The sequence below is a fragment of the Amphiura filiformis genome, chromosome 1, assembly GCF_039555335.1.
Source record: "Amphiura filiformis chromosome 1, Afil_fr2py, whole genome shotgun sequence".
NCBI classification, from domain to species: domain Eukaryota; kingdom Metazoa; phylum Echinodermata; class Ophiuroidea; order Amphilepidida; family Amphiuridae; genus Amphiura; species Amphiura filiformis.
The window spans coordinates 62,501,948-62,526,266 of NC_092628.1; the positions used below are offsets into that span (position 1 = coordinate 62,501,948).

At 36.7% G+C, this 24,319-nt stretch overlaps 1 protein-coding gene and 1 long non-coding RNA gene across 2 annotated transcripts in view; one reads left to right on the top strand and one right to left on the bottom strand.

Annotated features, from left to right (window-relative positions):
* The first annotated feature begins 243 nt into the window (after positions 1-243).
* The window catches only part of LOC140150530 (rabphilin-3A-like), a 128,866-nt gene continuing 104,790 nt past the window's right edge, over positions 244-24,319 (top strand). The window contains exons 1-3 of the mRNA XM_072172563.1: positions 244-427; positions 5,675-5,884; positions 6,343-6,486. Of these exons, the coding sequence (XP_072028664.1) occupies positions 5,805-5,884; positions 6,343-6,486 (224 nt within the window). The 5' untranslated portion in view covers positions 244-427; positions 5,675-5,804. The remainder of the gene's footprint in view (positions 428-5,674; positions 5,885-6,342; positions 6,487-24,319) is intronic.
* Positions 20,618-23,049, bottom strand: LOC140166738 (uncharacterized). Its single transcript, XR_011860897.1, has 3 exons — positions 22,946-23,049; positions 21,628-21,756; positions 20,618-20,753 (listed from the first exon to the last, which is right to left on the bottom strand). It is a non-coding gene; the product is annotated as an uncharacterized lncRNA (long non-coding RNA).

The window sequence follows — 24,319 nt, forward strand, 5'->3', positions numbered from 1 at the left end:
TTTTGATATTCAGCTTTGTTTACGTTTCAAAACCAAAACTGAATTTCCCGGCTCGCGCATGCGCCGTGCGTTTGTTACTAGTTAAACAGAAGGTGTTATATCGCCCTCTATTTATCCAATTAATCTAACAGGTGTAATTTAACATCATAGTACATACGCGGTTCATCTTTCCCTGTTGTGTCACGCAATTATGTCGTGCTTAGGGGTTGCGAGCATTGACGTCAAAACAGGTCAAAATTATAAACAGAGCCAGCGAGATTGCAGCACGGATGAAAGCTGATGAATAGGCGAAAACATTGGATAGATGAAAGACGAGCTGAATGGATAAGCTCATTGGCTCGGCGTAACTCGGGATTATTTTAGGACGGATTGATTAATTGTTTAATTGTTTTTGATCATTGGCAACATTTAATACATCATTTTGAAGGTAAGCTTTTCAATGCATGGATCCCATCATGATAATCATCGGGTGCATTGGTATTACGTATTGCCAATGGCATTGCCCTGGCATGCATGGCCGGCAGTCAACTACCTGGACATGCTGGAATATAAACCTATCATGCCATTAGGAATTTGGAACCCTATCATATGTCTACTTGTAAACAGCCCATTTCATAATCCCAATACTAATAATACTATAATTTTTCGGTAGTGTAGATCAGGGCGACATTTTTTGCAATGGATGTTATTTATTCTGTTGATGTTTAAATTTGGATGAAAGTTATTTTGATGAGATCATGACATGAGTCCGCAACAACCGTATCTTTGCTCGAGAAGTCTCGCCACGAATCTGATCACCGATGAGCTCACATTCCAGGCTAGAGACCATTGGATTTGAAATCTAGTCAGATTTGCTGAAGCAGAAGCTTGCATGCCATGTAAAGCAAATACATGTAGCAATGGAAGTTCAGAAGTAAACACAGCCGATCACAATTGGGCGATCGCATCAAGATTGTTGCTATAAAAATTGAACTTTGGATTGTTCAAAATTGGCAATCTTTACGCAAAAGATACAGTTGACTCATCAAAATAACTTTCATCCAAATATCGAAATAACATCGACTGTTGCAAAAAATGTCAACACTAATCGACCGATAAATGATATGTATCAACAAATGTGTAACTATCGTACATGTATGCAAATTCGAAGCTAGAGTTCTCGGGTAACTGTATCAATTTGTTAAAGCAATGGTTGCCTATTCTGTAGGTATGCTAGGTGAATTCAAATTTGCCATCAAACTGCATCATTTTATATATCAAATCAAAGCCCTTGAGTAAACAAAGCCAAAACTGAAAACCATTTTTTCATAGCACTTTCCGTAGCAAAGTTACATCTTGTCAAAGATTGACTTTCATCGAAAAGTTTCAGCTAGCAAAATTCCCCAAAACGGCATTTCGGGGGTGTTTCTAGATCTTAGTCTCATTATGATAGCAGCTTTTTTTAATGGAAATGCTATCAAAACCCTCTATAATACCTTGTGCGAGTGACTTATCACCATAAAAAATCATATATTTGGGTCAAGTGAAGTATAGAAAACATATTTATGTACGTTTCCTTCTTCGCCAGTTGTTTTAAATTTCTATGTAAATATGCATTGACATTGTCGGCGAATTTGGCTGACTAGCAAATGTGTTAACTAAGGTTTGCCTGGGTTACCTATATTCTGAACATTCTAAAATTAAGTTGAAGTGCAATTAAAACAACATAATAGCGATCGCCCGTTCTGATCAGCAATGTTTACTTACAAACTTCCATTGCTTTGTAAACATGTTGTCATATGCTTCATTTATTTCTGCTAGATTTCGATAGCAATGGACTTTTTATAGCCTCAAATGTTAAGCTATCGGTGAGCAAATTCATATGGCACAACTTCTTGTGTAATGAAAGCTTATATATTAAAAGTTAAACAAAATAAGGGGCTGTGCAATAATTATGAGCGGGGGGGGGGAATTTCCGAACGGCCCACCATAAATCGCTTGCCCCCTCTTGCCCTGCCAAATATCACCTCCCCTCCTCCTGCCTTGCCAAAATAATCTTTGACCCCTCCCCAGGGTCTTAGCTAGAAATTGAGGGTTGCCCGTCATTTGAATAAAATTGCCTGTCCTAATTTGACCTTTAAAACATTTACCAAACATCTATAGCCCATTGGGAGTTCAAAGAGTTCAAATATGTGCTGATATGGCCTTGTTTTACAAATTGGGTCTACTAAAAAGGTCAATTAGCTCCTCAAAACATGTTATACAATTTTAAATAATATAGCATCTGTCAAAGGCATTAATTTTGCCCGTCCCAGGAGCAAACTGGCCGTCTAAAATGACGGCCAGACGGGTGGCTAGCTAAGACCGTGCCCCTCCCCTTGTACTTGCCAAATTGTAGGGATCCCAATTTTCAAACCTTAAATGGTCTGGATATGTTTGCGAGCGCAGCGAGCAGGAAAATTCTCATATTAAGGCGATATAATACCCCGATTTTCATCAGTACCCCTCTTCTTTTTTTTCTTGCAAATTTATTAAGTACATATATATGTTTATCACCTCATGTCCTGAACTTATAAAATATATCTACATATAAAGTGAATTTCAACAATTTTAGTAAGTCATTTTAGCCCTATATATTTTTTGTTTACTGTAACCTAGTAACTCAGATCTGTGTTTCATAACAAACCATAATTTATTCTTTTGAAAATGTTCAAGTAGGGTACATGGATAGAATACATTAAATCCTTTGTTATACTCTCTATAGAAAATCTATAGTGGTGCATGCAAAATACCTACCATGATATAACACTGAATAAATTAAATAAACACTTATACAATGGATGTATAGTCATTAGTTGTTAGGAGAAGAAAAGGCTATTAGGTCACCGTATGTCAGGTTATAGGTCAATTGGTTCAGGTCAAATTTAAGCATCAATTTTGAATACACATGTGAGAGTCTGTGATATCATATGAGGCATAATTTTGATATTCTGTCTTTAACTGGATATATATCGAGAAGTGCATGGTGGATATACTAATATACCTTGGGATGTAAATGGTGAGTACAATTTAGAATGCCTAGTTGAGACGGATTTCACAAATAAATATAAAATAGTTACCAAAATCACAAAACTTAAGCTTACGGAAAACTACCCAATATGGTTGTATAGGTGACAAGAAAAACAATTATTTTCATCATTGCTGTAGTATGGTTGTTGTAACCTGTTACCTATGGCTTAATTAAGTTTCAGTGCAATAATGTCGCAAGTTAAAAATGCAAAATATAGCTCAACATTGAAAATAGAAGCATTTTAACCAGTTCCTTTTTTGATAGTTGTGGAGCACCAAGTTCATGACGTCATAAAAGAAATCAGGAACCACTTATTCCCATTTTACATATCAACTTTATTTCCCTAATGTGTTAGCAACACATCCAAAATTTTAACGAAATCCGTTGATAGTAAGCTTTCCAAAATGAAGTGAATTTAAATCATCAGTGATGTACCTCCTTTTGGCTTCTATCTGTAAAAGCATGTAAGCTACATTGATACCGATACCACCAATAAAACGAGAAGATTTGCCCCTTCATTTTGCATACCACTTTGTCCAATTTTTTTTGTAATTTCTTCACAAAATGCAAAAAATGCAAAAAAAAAATCAATGGGTGTAGTACCCCCTTAAAGCGTTTCTGTACCGGTACTGTTTTCCTATAAGCCATATTAGAGCGTTTTATTTAAAAGGCGCCCCATGAATGAATGCCAAAAACCACATGCCCCCACCCCCATTTTACCCTCCCACCAGGGCTCATAATTATTGCACAGCTCCTAAATATTGTATACTGTTAAGGGGGTACTACACCCCTGCCAAATTTTGTGCCTAATTTTGCATTTTTCTCAAAAATATAGCGCATTGGGGACAAGTAAGATACGTATATTATAGGGGCAAGGACTACAACTACTGCACTGGAAATTGTATTTCAGCGCAGACAACAGCTGTGGAGTTACGGCCAAAAAATGAGGGAAAACCAATATTTGATCAATAAATCAATAACTACTAGCTTTGAGTTGCTGAATTTTCAGTACAGTAGTTGTAGTCCTTGCCCCTATAATATACATATCTTACTTGTCACTAATGTGCTATAATTTTTGAGAAAAATGCAAAAATAGGCACAAAATTGGCCAGGGGTGTAGTACCCCCTTAAAATGTCAATTTGTATATATTGTACTAAACTAATATAGTAAACCTATAAAATGTTTTGCAGGTTTCCTTAAATTACAAGCATGAAATGAGCTGCCAACTGTCCAGCGCCTCTTATTTTGCACAGGGTCCTATGCACACACTCTACATTGTACATCGTGTGCCCATACACAAGGACTAACACTTAAAAAGGACCTTGCAAAACTTAATATACTGGTATAACCTTTCCTCTTTTATTTTTTTTAATATGGACTTGCTCGCTGCTCAGAGAAATGGGTTAGGTAATAAATCCGAATCTTGAATCTCATCATGTCATGCTGTCAACAAGGTTTATATCCATGTCATGTAATATCATGCACCTGCCATCCAAGTCATGCGGACCGAGAAGCTGACTTGCACAATCAGCGAAGTCATGGTCTTATTTAGCTAGGATTTGACATCACAAGTGCTTGTCATTTTCACCAAAACTGCCTGTCCAAAATTTGACCCTGAATACATGAACCAGACCTTCTGGTTGGTCAGTCACTTCAAATTGCTATTGCATTAGACCTACCATTAGTTTTGATTTAGGTTCACAGATCTTATTTTTAGAATTTCACATATCAAAGGCATTCATTTTGCCTTTGACAAAATTGCTCCATAAGTCACTCTTCAGTGAAGGCTCACTAGCATTATATTCATTGATCACCAGCAATCCTGGTATTATGAAGGTAGGGCTTACAGTTCTAAAATAGGTTTATTTGGACGCCATGCCTGGACTACCAAAGTATTACAATGGTTGAGTTATCTGACACCTCAGTCCTAAATGGTAACTTGACTAATTGAAAATGGGGTACAGGACATTAACTGAGAACCATACCACTCCTACCACCAGCCTTCTTCACTTGATGGCTTGCTTCAATTTTGCCATCAAAACTGCTAGATATATGCCTATGATTGTATGGTACTGTCATTTGGCAAATGATCTGTCATCAAGATTCCTTGAATCGCAGAAAACAACGATGAAGACTTTGCACAATAGTGACCGAGTGATGATCTTCTTAAGGGTGGGAGATTTCCACTGAATGGGCTCATAATTCCAGTGATTAATGTGTCTTATTGAAATTCCAGTGATTAAAGTGTCTTATTGAATTTATTGAATTATTATCAGGAATTGCACCCCACCCTTTTTTGACCAAATCTTCAACATTGTAGTTATCAAGAAGACTGAACATTGTCGGCTTGTCGCTATCGCAAATTTCATAGTCACTTCTGGGTTCAGAGTCTGAATTGATGCAGCATTTATTCTCATCTAACACACACTCATGAATTTCTTCTTCTTTAGAAACATTTGCGACATTATTGGCACAATTACTGAATCACACACTGCAATATTGTTCTATTATATTGGCACTCTGACCCACCCACCTTCCGCACACACTATATGCCATTGTCTACTCTACATGTATATGTCTACATTTATCTCATTGTATTGTTTATTTCGTGACTTATTTTTCAGGTGTGAATTGATTGGTCTTTGATCTCAACTGGTTCGTCTACCCTATCATCTTGCCCATTCATTCCAACCAACCTTCCTCAACAAGAGCTCAACAGCAGCGGATCTTTTTCCCTGATTGTGTTGTAGTGTCATGGGAGAGTTCTCATCCAGTAGTGGCAATATGGATAAATGGACATGCCCCAATGATAGGCAACTGGCTCTCAGGGCAAAGTAAGTGAAGGGCCTGGGAAAGTCATGAGACTATATGACGCATGTCTAGTGGTTGCTGCATATGCAGTAAGTAAATGAATAGACATGCTTCGATGGTAGGCATTTAGTTCTCAGGGCAGAGAAGTTGGAAGGAATCTTGGGGAAAGGCTATAGAGAATATACTGAGGTCCAAGTTCTTGGACATGACGAAATAACTGGAAAGCAAGTAAGGCATGAAGGACTGGGAAACCTGAGACATAGAATAGGGGCTGGGAAAGGGACACAAATTATTAAACATGGCTTTTGGATCATAGGAAGTAAGAAGCTCATCAATTGGATCAGGTATAAACATATTTAGACAGGGCCTTGAAAGGGGGAACCTGTGTAAAAATGACCCTGTTGCACATGTATCACCTTGTTAAATTGTGTAGATTGTGCATGAACTTATACTGACAATGACTTATAATGACTCCACACAGGTTAGGCACTGGTTGGTCATTCCATACAACAAAGAAAGCAACAAGGAAAGCAGATGGAGCATTGAGTCGAGAGGAGACAGATGTTATTCAGTCTGTCATCCAGAGGGCAGAAAAGCTGGATACGGGAGAGCAGGAAAGAATAGGGTAAGTTTTATCAATTGATTAAGTGTAGATGAATTTGGTAACTTTTTAAACAGCAGAACTGCTTTGGATTCATTTGAAAAGAACAGGGGATCATCCCGGTACTGTTGACTGTACTTAAAAATACACTCATCTACTCCAGGGACGGATTTAAGCAGTGGCCCGGTGGCCCGGGGCCAGTTGATTTTGCCTCGGGCCAGTAAACTTCCAACAATGCTGGCCCAGCGGGCCACTAGATTTTTGATCCCATAACTCATATGAGGCAAGATAATCAGTGATGGACACAATTGGACACAGTTTCTGCTCCACTTGTCACCTGTATGTAATTTATATTTAATTATTTAATGATTTTTTTGTCTATTTATTTATTCTTATCCTTGCGTTGCAACTTGCAAGCAAGTTGGAAATATACCCGGTATGGCCGCTTTTTACGGCGATGTAGGTCTACATACTATTTCCAAGCTCTTTCATGCCCTATCTGATGATGATAGCGATATCGCAAATACCACATACTTGAACCTTTTCTTTTGTGAACTTTTGGAACTATAGATTAAGGAAGGACTACTGACTGAACTTATGTTAGTGACTAGTTTCTATATAGAGTACGCTCAGTACAATATAATTAAAAATGTTCAGGTTTGCCTGAATTAAAGTGGCACCATAGATCCTGGAAAAAGATTTTTAGGGTCCATGGTGGCACAGAATAAAACAATGTTAACACACAAGTAACATGTGTCAAGTTTGGTAATTGGTAGTCTCTAACTTTAAAAGTCGCATTGGAACGTGCAGGCCCGTAACCAGGATTTTTTTTAAAGTTGACTTTTGTTCAAAATTTGGACCTTTTTTGACCGACAAGGACTGAAAACAACTATTTTTCGCTCGCTACGCTCGTAAATGTGACTTTTTTGGTCAAAATAGGGGACTCTTTTGGCATTTGGTGAGGGGGGGGGTGTTCACCACCTGCACTTTTTGCACTTTTTGCAGTAGAACATATTGAAAAAGTTGGGCCAGTAAATTTATTGCAGGGCCAGTAGATTTGCTGTTTCACTGGCCCGGAGGGCCAGTAGAAAACTGAAACCTAAGTCTGTCCCTGATCTACTCTAGGTTCCAGAGTAAAAAATAAGTACAGCTTGTCTCTGTACTCAGTGCGATAATACTCATACATGAGGCCTGTACTAATAAGGAAGAAAAAGAAGAATGCCACAAATGCAGTGGTGTTATCATTACATGTAGCTTCATCCTGACCCTAATCCTAACCCTCAATGATCATACTTGTATATGTAAGTACTATTAGTACTATTTCATGACACAGTCAGCTACAACAGGGGAATCTGAACATAAGAATACAACCTGTTTGAATGTGCATTTCCTGAAGAAACACATAATCTTGAAAGTCAACTACCGGTACATGTTTATCATACCTTTAGACAGGTGATGCTAAGTGGCTTAGAAAGTGCAAGTGCTAACAAATATTATTACCATATTAATGCACTTTTATATAAATGACAGCAGCATGTATAATGTTAGAGGCCTATTCAGTGATACCAGCAAAATGTAAAAAAAAATGTGTATAAATTGCTTAAAAGTGAAGTTCACATGAAATTGTTATTGGGTATTTTTGAAATAAACAATTTGGTAAAAGATAAGGAAAACAGCAATATCGACAAAGTTGAAGCCCCATTCAAATACATATATTTCTCTACTTAAGTAGCGATATTATTACAATTTCATGTCTCATTTTGTCTACACGTCTTTCGGCTTAACCACTAGCCAGGCTATGTTAGCACATCCATGCTGCTAACAAAGGTGCAAAAATCTGAATTTGGATGATTTTTATGATTTTCCAAATGAGCAAATCACTGAATAGGCCTTTAAGCTTAGCAAGCTTTGTTCAGAACAAAATAGTTTGTGAGGCTCCCCATGCTGTACTAGCTCCTGGTTGACCCAAATTTTCAATGAAAAAGGAGTCTTGTACATGACACCGTAGATTGTCAATATTTTTCTCTAACTTTGCTGTCAAAGCCAACTAGTACTGTAAATAATTTGAACTCGTTCCTCTGAGCACAAAACCACAAGGGAATGTTAAAGCTTCCTTTTAATGACAAAAAGAGAAAAAAGGAAAGAAGCATCTAACAAAGCAATGTTCAATAATTACGATGAATGTGAAGTTGCAATCAGCAGAATAAATATCAAAGGGGATATGATTGTTAATATGTGTATTTAAGCATTGCTATGTCAGCATGTTTGATGTGTTGTCTAGGGAGATGAAGACCATACTGAACTTTATCAATATTGAATGTGCACTGATTGGTTTTGTGGGAGCTTAAAGGGTGTGTGGGATTGAGATGTACAACAGGGGTAGTCTACATGACATTTATTAATCTACTTCCAACTGAACTAGATGTTAAAGAAACTTTGAACCTAATTCAGTTCATTCATGATAGGGGTGCCTTCTTCATTGGCAATTCTTTTTGTTACATAGTTCACCCTTTTCCTTGAATTAAAATTGTGAAACTTTTGGGGTGAAAACTGCTAAGGGTTGGTTTTCATTTAAGGATGTCTAATGAAATCTGTTTTGCTGGCAAAATGAGTGCATTATAAATCCCTTTAACCAAGCCTTTTCCCTATCCAGAGCAGGTGCTTAGAAAATCTTCCTTCTCATGTACCAATCAGGGACCTACATACAATGCTTCTTGTACCTACACTAAAGTATGAATTGTCATTCTTGTGACCTATAGTCTGTTCCAAAGTCATTTATTTGCTTTATTTTATGTGTTTGTTTGTTTTATAATAATTACTAAGATAAGTTTCATGGGGGTGACATTTATTTATGAATTTAATTTCGCAAGTTTATACTTTTGTAGGGCATTATGAGCTTGCCCAATGATTCAAGGGGCAATTAGTGCAGCACAGCTTTTTGAGAAAGAAACTGAGAAGATGTAGTGTGTTGGTAACAATTTTAGATAACAACAAATCTATATGATTATTATTGAAGGTTTATCATGTTTATATAATCACAGAAATGGTAGCCCAAAGACTGATTTGCACATTGATAAATATTGCCAGAATTGTTACAAATTTCCCCAAATTGTAAGTTAATTTCAAATATTTTGGCTACAGTGAGGCAAAATGTTGAAAAAAGGACTCATCCATATGGCATAAAAAAGGAGGTAATACTACATGTAATTAATATGTCAAATGGCCAAGGATGCAACCATGCTTGCAGCACATCCCCTAATCAATTGTACTGAGTACCCCCCCCCTCCCATTGCTCTCAGCCAAGGGCTTAGGCAGCCAGCCGTGTAGGGAGTGTTTTACGCACCCAAATTTGTAAATACACACCCAGTTTTTACCCACATGGCCTATACTTTGTACACAAATCTTAAATTTGCACACCCATTTTTAAAAAATTTAGACACCCAAACCTTCATATCCTGCCCAAGACCCTGCTAGCATAGTTGATGCATGACAGATGACAATTCTACATCAGACCAGGATCAATGTGTATTCATAATAATATTGTGCATATATCCTTCATGACATTTTCTGTGAACCATTTGATTTGTCATGGAATAAATGCAATTTCAGACGGTTTGCAAACATTAGGAGTGTAAATGTGACCTGTTTACACAGACTTGTAAGAGATGAATAAAACTGTGGACTACAAAATGTGAGGCGGTTTTGTTTAAATAGATGTAGACTCCCTGCTCAGTCCCTTCAGGTATAAAAATAACTTGTTTGGAGACAGTAAGAATTCCATCCAACAGATGGAATAAGGCAAAAAAAAGTTGTTTGCTTGTCCTTGTCCGACCGACCATCATGGCTGTCCTGACCATAGAACTTTTTTTTTTTCAAAAAAAGGTTTTGTTTTTTTACATTTTCCCCAAAAAACTCATGAACTTTTCCCCTGAAAACTGAAGATATAAGAGAAATCTATGGACAAACAAACAATTTTTTTTGGCCTTTAAGGGTACATAAATGTAGTATGAGTTTGATTTTGCTTCATCTGTTTCTAGGATCAAGATTTGTTCCACTAAAATACTGAAATGTAAAAGATGTATTGTGAGGATACATTGGGTGGTACCTAATTGTGATCCAAAATATCACCCCATCCCCACCCTACCACCACTTCTCTCTGAGCATGTTGGATGTTTATGTGTCATCAGATATTTTCCTTCATTGCAAATTTGAGGCAATTTTATTGACCATTATCTGCCGTATAGAATTGGTATTTTCTTATTTGACATAATGATAATGGTGTCGAGTATGTGGTATGCGTTCCTAGTATAGTATATGAAAGCCTTATTTTCTCATGCCTGCAAGTATAATTGCCAACCGGTCCAAACATCTGTTTAGTTCTGTAACACATTACATAACAACAGTGATGATTTAAACAGTCCTGATCAGTGCAAATAATATTCTAAGTTTGAAAAAATGCTGTAAAAAAATAGATAGAAATGTGAATCAATACTTGAGCTAGACTGAAGATGGGATGGACAGAAGATGCTAGCTATCATCTTAGCAACCTTGGCATTTCAATGTGATGGATGGATTCATTTTATCTTAATGTCAATAGAGTAGTTTGTACAATAAATATCTATGTAACCATGGACAGGAGAGTTCTGGCTCCAGCTATGTGCAAGCCACAAACAAATAATAATAATAATAATAATAAACAACCACACAAAGAGATATATATATATTAAAGCTCTTTCAATCAAAGTGTTGTATATAGTCTATGCAGCTGACCAAAAGGAGGAAACACAATATTAACAAATGAAAAGCAAAAAACACAAAGAGAAAATCTCATATTCCCACACACTTTATTAAGAAATTTGGTTCCATTGATCACAAAATCTGTGGCACAAATTCTTTTGTTTGTTGATTACCGGATATCCGGGCCGGATATATAGATACAATCCTCAAACATGAAGTTGAAGGGGCATGTATACAGCCATTTTGTCAGTAAGATAGATTTCAATTTTGACATCATTAAATGAAAACCAAACTGTGCTCATCATGGACCGTCAGTACATCTCAGGCCATCTGTACACGACAGGCCCTGGTGAAAAAAATTTGGAATCACCAATTGGATTTTTGTCCAATTTTGTGTGCACTGCTTGTCGAAGGTGAAGAAACGAAGTACATGTTGCCTAAATCTTGGATGTGATCCGTTGGATATTGGTATATAAATTGTGTGTGTAGACTCCATTTTAGCATTAGAATAGAGGGTACCCAGTATGCAATATGATGTCATTCATGACAGAGTCATCCTCATTTAACTAAAATTCTGCCCTCCGGAAGGTACCACAGGGCAATTCGCATGATAATATAATAGAACAGGTGGTAGGTATGAATGGTTGTGGAATCGATCTAGAGACCTGTCTATCTGTCATCTTAAAACAGTCCCCCGACATGGCTGCCATTTCAATTGTTATTACCATTATGGATGATTTATTGCATTGGGTTTATTACAAATTTTGCTCGCTTTGCATGAATTTGTCCCAGGAAAGTAATTCTTGGAGCCGGTCAACGGGACCCTTGGAAATTGAGTCCCCTTTGGAAATTTTGCGCAGTATGTCACTGATAGGTTTCTGTAAGTAACAGCATTTTGTATTACACTGTGAGTTGTGGCATATTTATCTTATAAAATTTGGGTCATGGGAAAACAATTTTGGAAGCCCTTATGTAAGTCTCTATGGCCATTGCCCATGTCTGAAAATGCACTCACTTTCTAGACAAGGTATAACCTTCTATATCATATATTTACATGTAACAGATACTTTTCATTTCAATATGAAATAATAATTCATTCAGCCAAAGATCCTCTTTAGCCATTTATCTTCTACATACTTCTTCTGCCATGTTACAGTATACCAAAAATAACCCAATTGATGCCACAATTTTGTGTGTCAAATAGCCTCAGTCTTCTTGCTGTCCTGTATAATAACAAAGCTTTCCACATAGATACTCCCATATCATTTATGCACTGTAGCCTTTCCTGACATATGATAATGTAGGATATAATGTAGAAAGGCAACCATGCCACAAGCCAATATCAGTTGCTTTACTTGGTTTGTGATTTCATAAACGGGAAGATTACCTGCTTAGTATATCATTCTGTCAATATTTGATAGTTTATTTTGGATTTAATTTTTTGTTGGTGGTGATGTGGGGCTGAGATTGTGACAATTGACCCCCCAAAGTATATATAAAATTAAATGAAAAAAAGACCTGAAAATATATTAATTAGTATTATTTTGCAAAAATGGGAAAATTTGTTCAAATTTGCAACAAATGAATGAAAGCTTAGTATTTTTTGGAGTTCTTCTCAAAAAGTTTTCAGTCAGTATACAACCTATCATTACACATGAGAGTCTGCAGATCTATGTAGTCCAATATCATCTGTGGCAGGCACATCACCTTTCAGCTATGTGTAATTTGGCAAATTTTGACATGCAGGCTTATCTGTGTATTAAGTCAGGATGAATTTAAGCCCTTTTGATATCAGGAGAAATTGGAAATTTAAATAACTCAAAATCACATAGCCCAAGATAGCTATTGCAAAGTGGCAGGATAATACAAGTCAAGAATTTAGTGATTTCAGTTTTAATTTCAATATTATTTTAGGTTGTTTTTTATAGGCTAACTTAATTTTTTTGTGTGTTTATATATAATATTTCCTTTTTGCAGACATTAGTTTAGTTGAGTTCAAACAGATGAAAGAAAGGAAGTAAAGAAAGGAAAAGATATTAAAATAAAATGAAATTGTTGAGGCTATCCCTGTATGATGAGGTCCATGTTAAGGTTCCTGTGTATCAGTTCAGTCCAGGAGTTTCATTTCCTCCTCATTCCTTCCTTCGAATATTAAACATCAGTAGTAAAGCCAGGACCCTAGTATTGTTGTATTATAGCTCAATAATGACTAGCTTATCAGATTGAACTGTTTATTTTCAAGTGAAGTGATGATAGTAATTTTACATGATGTGTAGTAAATACTACAGGGAGATATCTGTGAATTAGTACAGCTGTGTGCATAGGCTGACTGGCAAAGCTTACAGGCTTTATAATATTCATTCAATATTTTCATACAACTATGAGGAAGATAATAAATATATGTATGGCATTACCACTAGCAGGATTAAATCAAGTAATTTATGGCCGACTGATGAATTTATTACTAAGCTAAATGTGTGTGTACGTGCTTAATATTTAACAATATGACTTGAGGTTAGAGGTTTTCAGAGTGACTTGAATTTGAAATGCCAGTACCAGCGGGAGATATAGGCAATTGTGATAGATTATGTTCCTAATAACAAGAAAGAAATATGAAAATATTGGGAACATGGGTCTGTGATATTTGTTGAGGTACTGAAATAGGAGGAGCTAATCTTTTGATTAAAATCATTAGTGTACAAGAGAATGCTACAGAGGATTTGTTGTTGCAACTGTTCTTTAGAAAAATGATAATATTAATGATGATGATGACGACGACAACGATGAGGATACAATATCAACTATGATGATATGGTTACGGATCAAAGTGATAGTGATATGATGATTAAAAAATTAACATCCAATATTAAACTCATCCAAAAGCATAACCAATCCTTCCTGTTCAACCAACTACATGCAATTATGTGATTAATCACATGGCCATTTGGCTCTGTGCTCATCAGCAATCTGTTCACCCATCCAATATCCATGGCTGTCAAAAACAGCAAACCTTGTTTCCTTATTATTTTGGCAAGTGGTTTTAAATTCTTTCCCTTCAAAGTGTGTGTAAATTCTTTCTCTACCATTGTCCACAGGTAGAATTTGACATCTTTTGGAAAGCATTTCAAGCTATTAGATTTGTTCAAAAATTCTACTTGACTAAACTCAATGAGAGCCATTATCAGTATCACATTACTAAAAAGACACACTCAAAATGAGGAAAAGTGGAGCATTTTTTTGTGAGTAAATTTGTACGCTTAGCAATTATGAACTTTGCACATGCTTTAAATTCACAATTTTAAGCTTCTTACAAAACTACTATATTCAGGTGTTGTTTTTGCCATAGCTGCATGGAGGGTGTTAAAATCAAGAAAGAAACGTAACATGACAATTTGCACCTTTGCAGCTCAGTACGACGGCAACTTCATCTACTTCCGGTTTATTTTACCGTACGTGACCTTTGAATGACGTCATATTTTTTAAATTTAAAGGGCCCGTATTTTACGTGCGAAGCGCGCACCAAAACATTGGCTATTTTACCATGAAAGAATTTGATTTATTCAAATTCACATATTTTTAAAGAGATAAACATATGATTAGAAGTTCCATTATACTGAAACAAATCAAATGTTTTCACTTGATGGAGAAAAAAAGGTTTAATCTCCGTAAAATTTGAAAATTCTGACTACGCATTCACCGTACGCGTTTTACAAAATCCTTCAAAACACCTTTTTCTGAGCTCGCCGCCGTTGATATTTTCCCATGTGTTAGACGCTTCCTAAATGAAATTTGTATCCCTAACCTTATACAAATTGGTTGTTTTATACGGCAAATTCACACCCTAAGTTTGCTGTTTTTTCTGAGCTGTGCGTAATGCGTACACGCACAATCAGCCATGATCAATAATATTACCTTCAATTATTAAAACAATTAAATATATTGCCTTTCTTTTATGAATTTGAATTCGTTAACATAAAATGCTTGTAATTATATATTTTTCAAATCACTGACGATAATCGGCGTATTTTCTATTTCGAAATCAAAGTTGGAATTAATAATCTTTATGACTGACGGGAAATTCCCGGCCTGGTTGGTCATTGAGCTCGCCAGGCCCAGACCAGAGCTGCCCAGGACACGGACACGGGTGTTGTCTTACTGTGCTGGCGGCGGTCGCTGCTGGTCTGGTTCTTTACCTGGCCCGTATAACATTTATAATAAGCTTAGGCCTATTTGATATTAAGATATTGAGATCCAAAGCTAAGCTCGGACACGATCTGGGCTGATGCCTCTCTGCACAGTCTGTGGCATGTGAATGATCATCACTCGATAAGCTTACTGAAAATTCATGAACTGAAACTGCATGGTGTGATAATTTAAATTTTCTTTTAAAGTGTATTGGGCACTTGGGCAGATCTATTATGATTTATGGGCTGGCAAACTAGGAGTTTGTCAAAAATCTAGGCCTAAGCCCTATAAGGCCACACTGAACAATTTATGCATCCAACATGTCCAACTCCACGGACGCACAATGATTGTTTAGTGCGGCCTTAGGCCTAGACATGCTAGATTTACAAACTCCCTATTTATATTTTGCTGGAAGTAAACCATTGATGATCGAGGCGTATATGACTTCTGCGGTGTAGCGGTGTTAACAAAGTGCACGCTTTGTATGTTCACAGCAATTTACTATACGGATTCACTTCCCAAGTTCGGTAGTGGCGTCAATAATTTTAAGCGATTGCGTGACCGCAAGTGTGCCGACAAACCGCCCTTGTACGTGTGTATGCTGTGCGCGATTAACTTTATGTACACAATTAACTTCTTTTATAGTGCATGATTCAATATTGCGATCAGTAAAACATGCTCACTGAAAATGACAAGGGGGCCTAAGCGGACCCCACGACGTTAGACGCTGCACTCGAATTGGATTGTATATTGCGAGCACCGCACCAGTATTAAATTCCATGCATCGGGCCCGTAAATTGACACAATTCATTCATAATAAATTGACACAATGCTTGACAGAAGCAGTCAAGTTAATCGATAAGGCGTTAGACTAGTGCAAGAGGTTGCGGTTTCAAACCCTGGCAGTGGTTAGTACACTTTAGGTTAGCTTGAAATTCCAATGGACAAGGAACTCACTGCTAATTGTCTCATTGTATTAAACCCATACGAAACTTGGGGAGCTGATCCTGGCTGTGAAGGATAATTGTGGAATGTCTAGTGTGTGCTTCTTAGCTGCAACCGGGAGCTGTAAGTCCCTGTGTTAAATGGTTTATGAAATGATATGGGCCGAAGTGGTCATCGACAACCTATAAAGGTTGAGACTTGTGGATCAACGTCTAAGCGCTGGGCCTGTGCGTAGCGCACTATTTATTAATCACTGCGCTTTTTGTGTCCAATTAATGTGTCAAGTCGCAAATAAGTGAATCAAGTCAAGTATGCAAGACTCCAATTCTACAACTCACAGCCATAGGCATAGGAACAGGCCAGTAAGGGGACAAAAAAAGAAAACCCTGTTCTGCGGGCCCAACCGACCCAGATTTTGAACAAATTGGAAAATAAATTTTCCTCTGCCAACCCAAATTTTAGGAACAAATCTTTTTTTGTATTTTCTCAAATTGCAAATTATTTACAGATTTTGGTAAAAAAAGGCCGACCAACCAACCCTACTTCGTCCACCCGTAGAACAGGGTTTCTTTTATTAGTTGCCTATTAACCATGATTTTTTTGGGGGGGGGGCTGATTTTGAAAATGTGGACCTTTTTTTTCAAAATTTTGACTGGAGGGCGGCAGATTTTGAAAAAGTGACTTTTTTCCCCAAAATTTGGACCTTTTTTTACCTTCCCATTTTTTCGCTCGCAACACGAGCAAATGGGACATTTTGGGCATGGAAGGGCTGCCCCTCCTGGTTCTGGTCTGCATAGGAAACAGTACTGTATTTACAGTATTACTGTAAGATTATTTGCATCTCAACAGAAAGGAAGTATTATTAGCAGGGGAACAAGCCATTTTTGAGTATACAACTATACACATACTGTGGGGTAGGCCTATATATACCGTATTTGTTCCATTAATTGCCCATGCCATAAGCACCCACCTACAAGCCTGGAAATAATCAGGTCTGGACCAGGAGCCACACAGTTGGAAAAAGCGGCTCCTGGACCTGTGATTATCCCCGGGGTGATTACCTAGTGAACCAGGGTCCTATTTCATAAAACTGCTGCCACTGCTGCACCTTTGTAAAGTGGAACCTCTTCAACACGGAATCTATGGGGCACAGGTTTTGGGGTTTGTATTATCAGGATTTTTTGTTATCATCAAGTACTTTTAACGTACATACAAAAGCAATGCCAGTGACTTCAAAATGTGTTAAGGCTCTCACCAATTCTCGGGTACTCTCGGGCCCGTCCGTCCTTGGCCTACCCGAGTCAAAATTCCAGTAACAGGTGAACCCCCCTTCAAAAAACAAGTTCCAAGTTATAGACCCTAAATTACTTGTTATAGGTTGGAAACTGGAGAAATACTGCTACATTGTACTAAAAAAATGCTAGCAATGCATACTAATTCAATGTGTCCCTGGGTGTTCAATAGAAGCAAAAGTAATTTTAATTACTTTAAAAAAATGTAGACTTTATCCAGCTTTCATGCATGAGAGTGGCTTTGCTTGAAAAAAGATGAGAAACAAAGATACGGTAGTCAAAAAAGCTGATCAGCTGAAAAATCTCCTGCCTGAGCTTTTAGCAGCATTTCTCCCCTTTCCAACCTTGAATAACAAGTAAGTTTGGGGTCTATAACTTCCTTTTTTTCAATTTTTTTGTTTTTTGTGTTAAGTGTGCCGAAACTCGAGGAAGGTCATGATGAGAAACAGATATTTTGATGAGAAATGGCCAAAATGAAAAGAATTTAAATTTTCTATTTTTTTTTGATAAGAAAAAACTGCTATTTGTGGTGAGATAAATTTTCTCATCGTAGTGTGTGTCTATTATTATTGTCTCATTGAAACTGGGGACACTACAGTTGATAATCCCCAGTAAATTTAGCTCACCACAAAAATTATTTGTTTCTCATCCAAAAAAAATATTTTCATTTTCGCTGTTTATCATCAAAATGTCTGTTTTCTCATCCAAAACTTCATAGTGCCTGGCCAGTACTCCACATAACATAGGAACTGACATGCTTCACTTTGATGTGACAGAACAGAATTGACATGGACAAAAATCTCAACCTTGACCTATTCCTAAGGAACTTGAACATGCTGAACCAAAATGGGATGGCTTCTTTAACCCTAACTAAGTAGTTTTTACACCATTATGTTATCAAAAATAAAAACACACAAAACATAACTTCAAATCATAAGCACATTTTGGGAATCATTTTTTATTGCCTAAAGCTTCACATACAAGAACCTGCTTCACAAACTAGCTACATTATCACTTTTGGATGTTATGATAAGGCGACGAAAAAAGAAAACCCTGTTCTATGGGCCTGATCGACCCAAATTTTCCACAGTTTGGGAAACAAATTTTCCTGTACAAAGGAATGCCGACCCAAATTTTGAAAATATCAGGAACAATTTTTTGTTTGTATAACCACGAATTGAAGAATATTACAGATTTTGGTGATTTATGGGGTCATTTTAAAAAAAAAAAGAGACCTGACTGACTGACCCTACTTGAAAGTTCAGCCCGCCCGTATAACAAGGTGTTGTTTTTCGTCGCCTAACCTGAATCCCTTGAACTAATTTTTCTTTTCAAATCACAGTATTCAAAATCTTGTCATTATAAATATGGTAAACAAAGTAGTAGATCTATAGCATTCATTGGGGACATTCATGTGTACCATGCACAAATTTTGATTGTATTCCACTGCCAAATTTTGACAAATTTTAATATCACTTTAGTTGCAAGCTCCAGTTTAAAATTTATGACTCCCCTTCCAAACTGACAGCCCCTAATTATATTGACATCAGTAATGTTGATTTAACAATGCAACCAAACTGTCTTTGTTGGAAAACTAATGTAGCCCCTTTATGACGATCTGATCAGAAGTTACATCATTCCACAGACCAGGATCTGTGATCATTCCAATTTTATTCAAAATACTCACACAAAACATTGAAAAGGAAAACAGATAAAAGCCAGACAGGATGGTTAAGGAGGTGACCAGGCTCAAACATGATTCATTGGTTTTTTTAAACAATTTTAAGACAAAGGGGTCAAATTACAGGTAAGTAACACGGCATTTATAATGCGCCTAATGCCAGAGGATACAAAGCGCAGAAACACAGAAAACAAAACAAAACAAAACAAACAAAAGCAACATCATGAGAAAAGGTATGTTTTGAGAAGAGATTTGTGTTTGTTTTTTACATGCAAGTTCCATGCATGTTTCAGAATCTTTTTATTCCGAGTAATAATTTTTACTTTCTAATGGCGGGCTCTATATCCAGGAACACTCCAAATTTTTAATTTTTTTTTTAAATCCGCCCGCCCACACCTCCTCTTTCAAAGCTGTGAAGGAAAAACAAACAATTATCTTTTTGGCCTTAAAATTAATGGCGAGTGAAAAATGGGCGAGCTAGAGCGAGAGAAAATGGCGAGTTAGATAAGTTACCCCTTGCCCCTGCAGAGATTAAAGAGTGACCCCTGCTGAGAATACGGCAAGTCTCACCGGTGAGTTAAGATTTTTACTGCAAGTCGTGCCTGCGAGTTAAGAATTTCATGCCAAGTCCAGCAGACAAGTTACGGCAAGTCCAATCGGCAAATTAAAATTTACGGCAAGTCCCATCAGCAAGTTATTAGTTATGGCAAGTCTTATCAGCGGGTTAAGATTTTTACAGCAAGTCCCATTGGCGAGTTAAGATTACAATCTGATAAAGAGTAAAGTGGATTTTTTCTTTCAATCATGAACCTCAACTGGTGAACAGGACTTGAATCACTTGATAGTGTTGTCATAACTCGCCGGTGGGACTTGATGGTGTTGTCGTAACTTGCCGGTGGGACTTAATGGCCTTGTCGTAACTCACCGATGGGACTTGATAGCTTTGTCGTAACTTCGCCTTTAGCTTACTTTGTGTAGGGTAATTGACAAAAAAACCTAATCTCTGTGGGGGTGGTAACTCGCCTTTTCTTTAACTCACCTTTCTTAAAACTTGCCCTTTGTTTAACTTGCATAGTTACCACTGTGTCCGGTATTAATTTTTTGACTTAATTGCAGTCCACAAACATATTATCATAATTTTAAATTACGAGTTTCACTGTTGTAAAATATCAAATTAACAGTAGGTGATGGCTAGGCTACCAGCTAGTCCACTAAGCCTATAGATAGGTAGGCCTACATGTAAGCCCTACCAGCCATTTTGACAAGATGTCTTTTTCTGTCAATAATTTTCCCTCAAAGTTTAATTCAGCTTGAACTTAGTTGAATTGCTGACATGATATATGGCACAGGTGATTGGAGCATCATCATCACTGTATCATCATCTCAATCTGTCTCTTGCTTTATTAGCTTATTGCTGCAGGTGGTTCGGCCAGTAGAAGTTCAAAATTCATCTGTAAAGAAATAAACCAAAATATCAATTAAAAATAACATGGAAAAAAAATATCTTGGGGCCTGACTTAATAGCTTGGGCCCCGACAATAAATTAGGGCCTGCGCTTCAAAATCAGAGCACTAAAAAACTAAAATACTACCTCTGGGCTTCAAGTGAAGTTACTATCATGTGGGCCCCAAGTTACTAAGTCTGTGCCCCAAGTTACCAAGATGGGCCCCGAGTTACCAAGTTAAGGATAGTATGTCGGCCACAAGATTATTCGGGGCTCTGTAATAATCTGGGATTGCAGTTGTGAAAAGGAATGATGGCAAGAAATTTGAATTCTTTTACGATTCTCAATTGATTTATCCAGTACCGTATTCATTCCAATAAGCACCCAGGGCGCTTAACAAAGTAATTTTGGGTGGGCACTTATTTTTTACCTGGTTTACCTAATTTTTTGTGAGGGGCGATTATTAGAGATGAATTTACATTATGTTATAAAAGGGTCCTGAGGCGTTCTTGTAGCTTTTCTGGCTCGAGAAAATGTATTGCAAGTTTACACGGATGTGTAGTCCTCCAGCTATTTCACTATCAACATCTATCTGTCACTTCAACATTAATGGTACCCTTTAGCAAATTGAATATACCCTGGGTGGGCGCTTATTGGAATATGGTACATTAGTTTAAAATTCACATAGTACATGTAGTTGATTTGCAGAGCTACAATCCAGCTGTAAGTAGGTAGCTGCAAAAACTATGACTAATTCTGGACCATTGTTTGAGGTATCAATCATTCTGGACAATTTTATTGAGGTATACATTTATTAGCATTTTAAGCCATATGACCTAATCCTTTTATCACCCAATAAAGCAGTTACTCATTGTACATACCAGCGTTTTGTACTGTTGAGTTCATCAATATACATTCTGATTTGGAAGCCACACAGCTAACATCTCCTGAAAGCAGTTGCTGAGCCTACAACTGTACAATTCACTTTAAGTTGACATCACTGCTATCACCTAGTTGAGGAAATTCAAGAAATAATATCTTAAAATGGAGAAACATTTTACAAGAACAAACATGTTTTTCTCGTAAAGCTTTATGAGGCCTAAAATCTATATAAAATTTTTAATTTATATCAAGAGTTTGGGCTTAGCAAATAAAATTCTCCATTTCAATGTTCCGTAAAAGTTAAGGAATATTGAAATCAAGGTTTTTATCAAGATTTTAGGCTTCATAAAGCTTTGCATAAAAGCTACGGAACATTAAAATCAATTTAAAATTCTCAATTTCAATTTTGACGAGATTTTAGGCCTGGTAAAGCTTTACAAGGCCTAAAATCTTGATAAAATACTTGATTTCAATGTTCTGTAAAAGCTACGGCAGTAACGGCACATTGAAATCAAGGGTTTTATCAGGATTTTAGGCATCGTAAAGCTTTGCATAAAAGCTACGGAACATTAAAATCAAGTAAAATTCTCAATTTCAATTTGATTGAATTTTAGGCCTAGTAAAGCTTTACGAGGCCTAAAATCTTGATAAAATTCTCAATTTTAATGTTTCGTAAAAGCTACGACACATTGAAATGAAGGATTTTATTGAGATTTTAGGCTTCATAAAGCTTTGCATAAAAGCTACGGAACATTAAAATCAATTTAAAATTCTCAATTTCAATTTTGACGAGATTTTAGGCCTGGTAAAGCTTTACGATGCCTAAAATCCTGATTAAAATTCTTGATTTCAATGTTCCGTAAAAGCTACGGCACATTGAAATCAATGATTTTTTCAAGATTTTAGGCATCGTAAAGCTTTGCGTAAAAGCTACGGGTAATTGAAATCAATTATAATTCTCAATTTCAATTTTATTTTAGTAAAGCTTTACTTTAGTTCAGCACTGTTCTACCGATTTTTCTCGATTTTTTATAGTACGCCGGGAGTAGTTCAGTCGGGGAGTTCAGTGTACGCTGTGCATACACGGCGCAGAATTCGCAACCTTTACGTTGACCGATGTCGATGAAGGTCCGCATGGAGCCTCGATTATAATTCCAATTTATTGCAAATAAAAGAGTCCGCCGCTCACAAATTTCACCTCAACATAAAATTAACATATTATAGTTTTATGTTTTATTATTCTCTAACTGTTATTTTGTTTTATACGGCAAATTCACACCTCTTGAATAATGTAAACATGACGAGAACATTACTTACCGTGACCCAAGCAGTGAACACATCAAAATGACTTCCGGCGATGATGGCATTTCAGATTTGTAAATTTGGTATCAAAAGTTAAACAAAGTCAACATCCATGTAATTTTTACGTATTAACAGTCGATTGATGATTTTTATTTTCTGTAATGAACTGTCAAAAGTTGTTTAAAAATCAGCGGAAAAAATATCATTCCTCATACCCTCGGGGGGCAAATGTCGTCCACCAAAGTCCTTACCGGTAAAATGTGACCTTTTAACGGTCGTATGCGAAAGTTGCCGTCGTACTGCAGCTAGAAACACCTTTGTCTCATCATATCTTGGCAGCTGACACTCCCAAAACAGATTTCAAAATTCTCATCATGTTCATCTTTAAGTCCCTTGGTTCCTATATATTTGTGACACCCTGGAACAGAATTAATAATTTATCACAGTGCGGTGCATGTTGACGTAACCATATCCGCACAAGCTACGGCACATTGAAATCAATGATTTTTTCAAGATTTTAGGCATCGTAAAGCTTTGCGTAAAAGCTACGGGTAATTGAAATCAATTATAATTCTCAATTTCAATTTTATTTTAGTAAAGCTTTACAAGGCCTAAAATCTCAATAAAATTCTCAATTTCAATGTTCCATAAAAGCTACTGCACATTGAAATGAAGGATTTTATCAAGATTTCAGGCATCGTAAAGCTTTGCATAAAAGCTATGGAACATTAAAATCAATTAAAATTCTCAATTTCAATTTTATCGAGAGTTACGATGCCTAAAATCCTGATTAAAATTCTTGATTTCAATGTTCGTAAAAGCTACAGCACATTGAAATCAATGATTTTTTCATGATTTTGGGCATCGTAAAGCTTTGCATAAAAGCTACGGGTAATGCAATAATTCTCAATTTTATCAAGATTTTAGGCCTAGTAAAGCTTTACAAGGCCTAAAATCTCAATAAAATTCTCAATTTCAATGATCCCTAAAAGCTACGGCACATTGAAATGAAGGATTTTGTCGAGATTCCAGGCATCGTAAAGCTTTGCATAAAAGCTATGGAACATTAAAATCAATTTAATTCTCAATTTCAATTTTATCAAGATTTTGGGCCTTAAAGCTTTAGTTTATGAGGCCTAAAATCTTGATAAATTCTTGATTTCAATGTTCTGTAACCAAAAGCTACTGGCACATTGAAATCAAGGGTTTTATCAAGATTTTAGGCATCGTAAAGCTCAAGCGTAAATTAAAATTGATTGGGCAGCTGATTGGGGGGTAGGGACAACATATTACTTTGATGTGTGAGGTTTTACTCATTTTCCAGCTTTTTGTGTGAGATTTATTACCTAGGGCTAGGCGTGAGATTATACTACCTGCGACTGCGTGAGA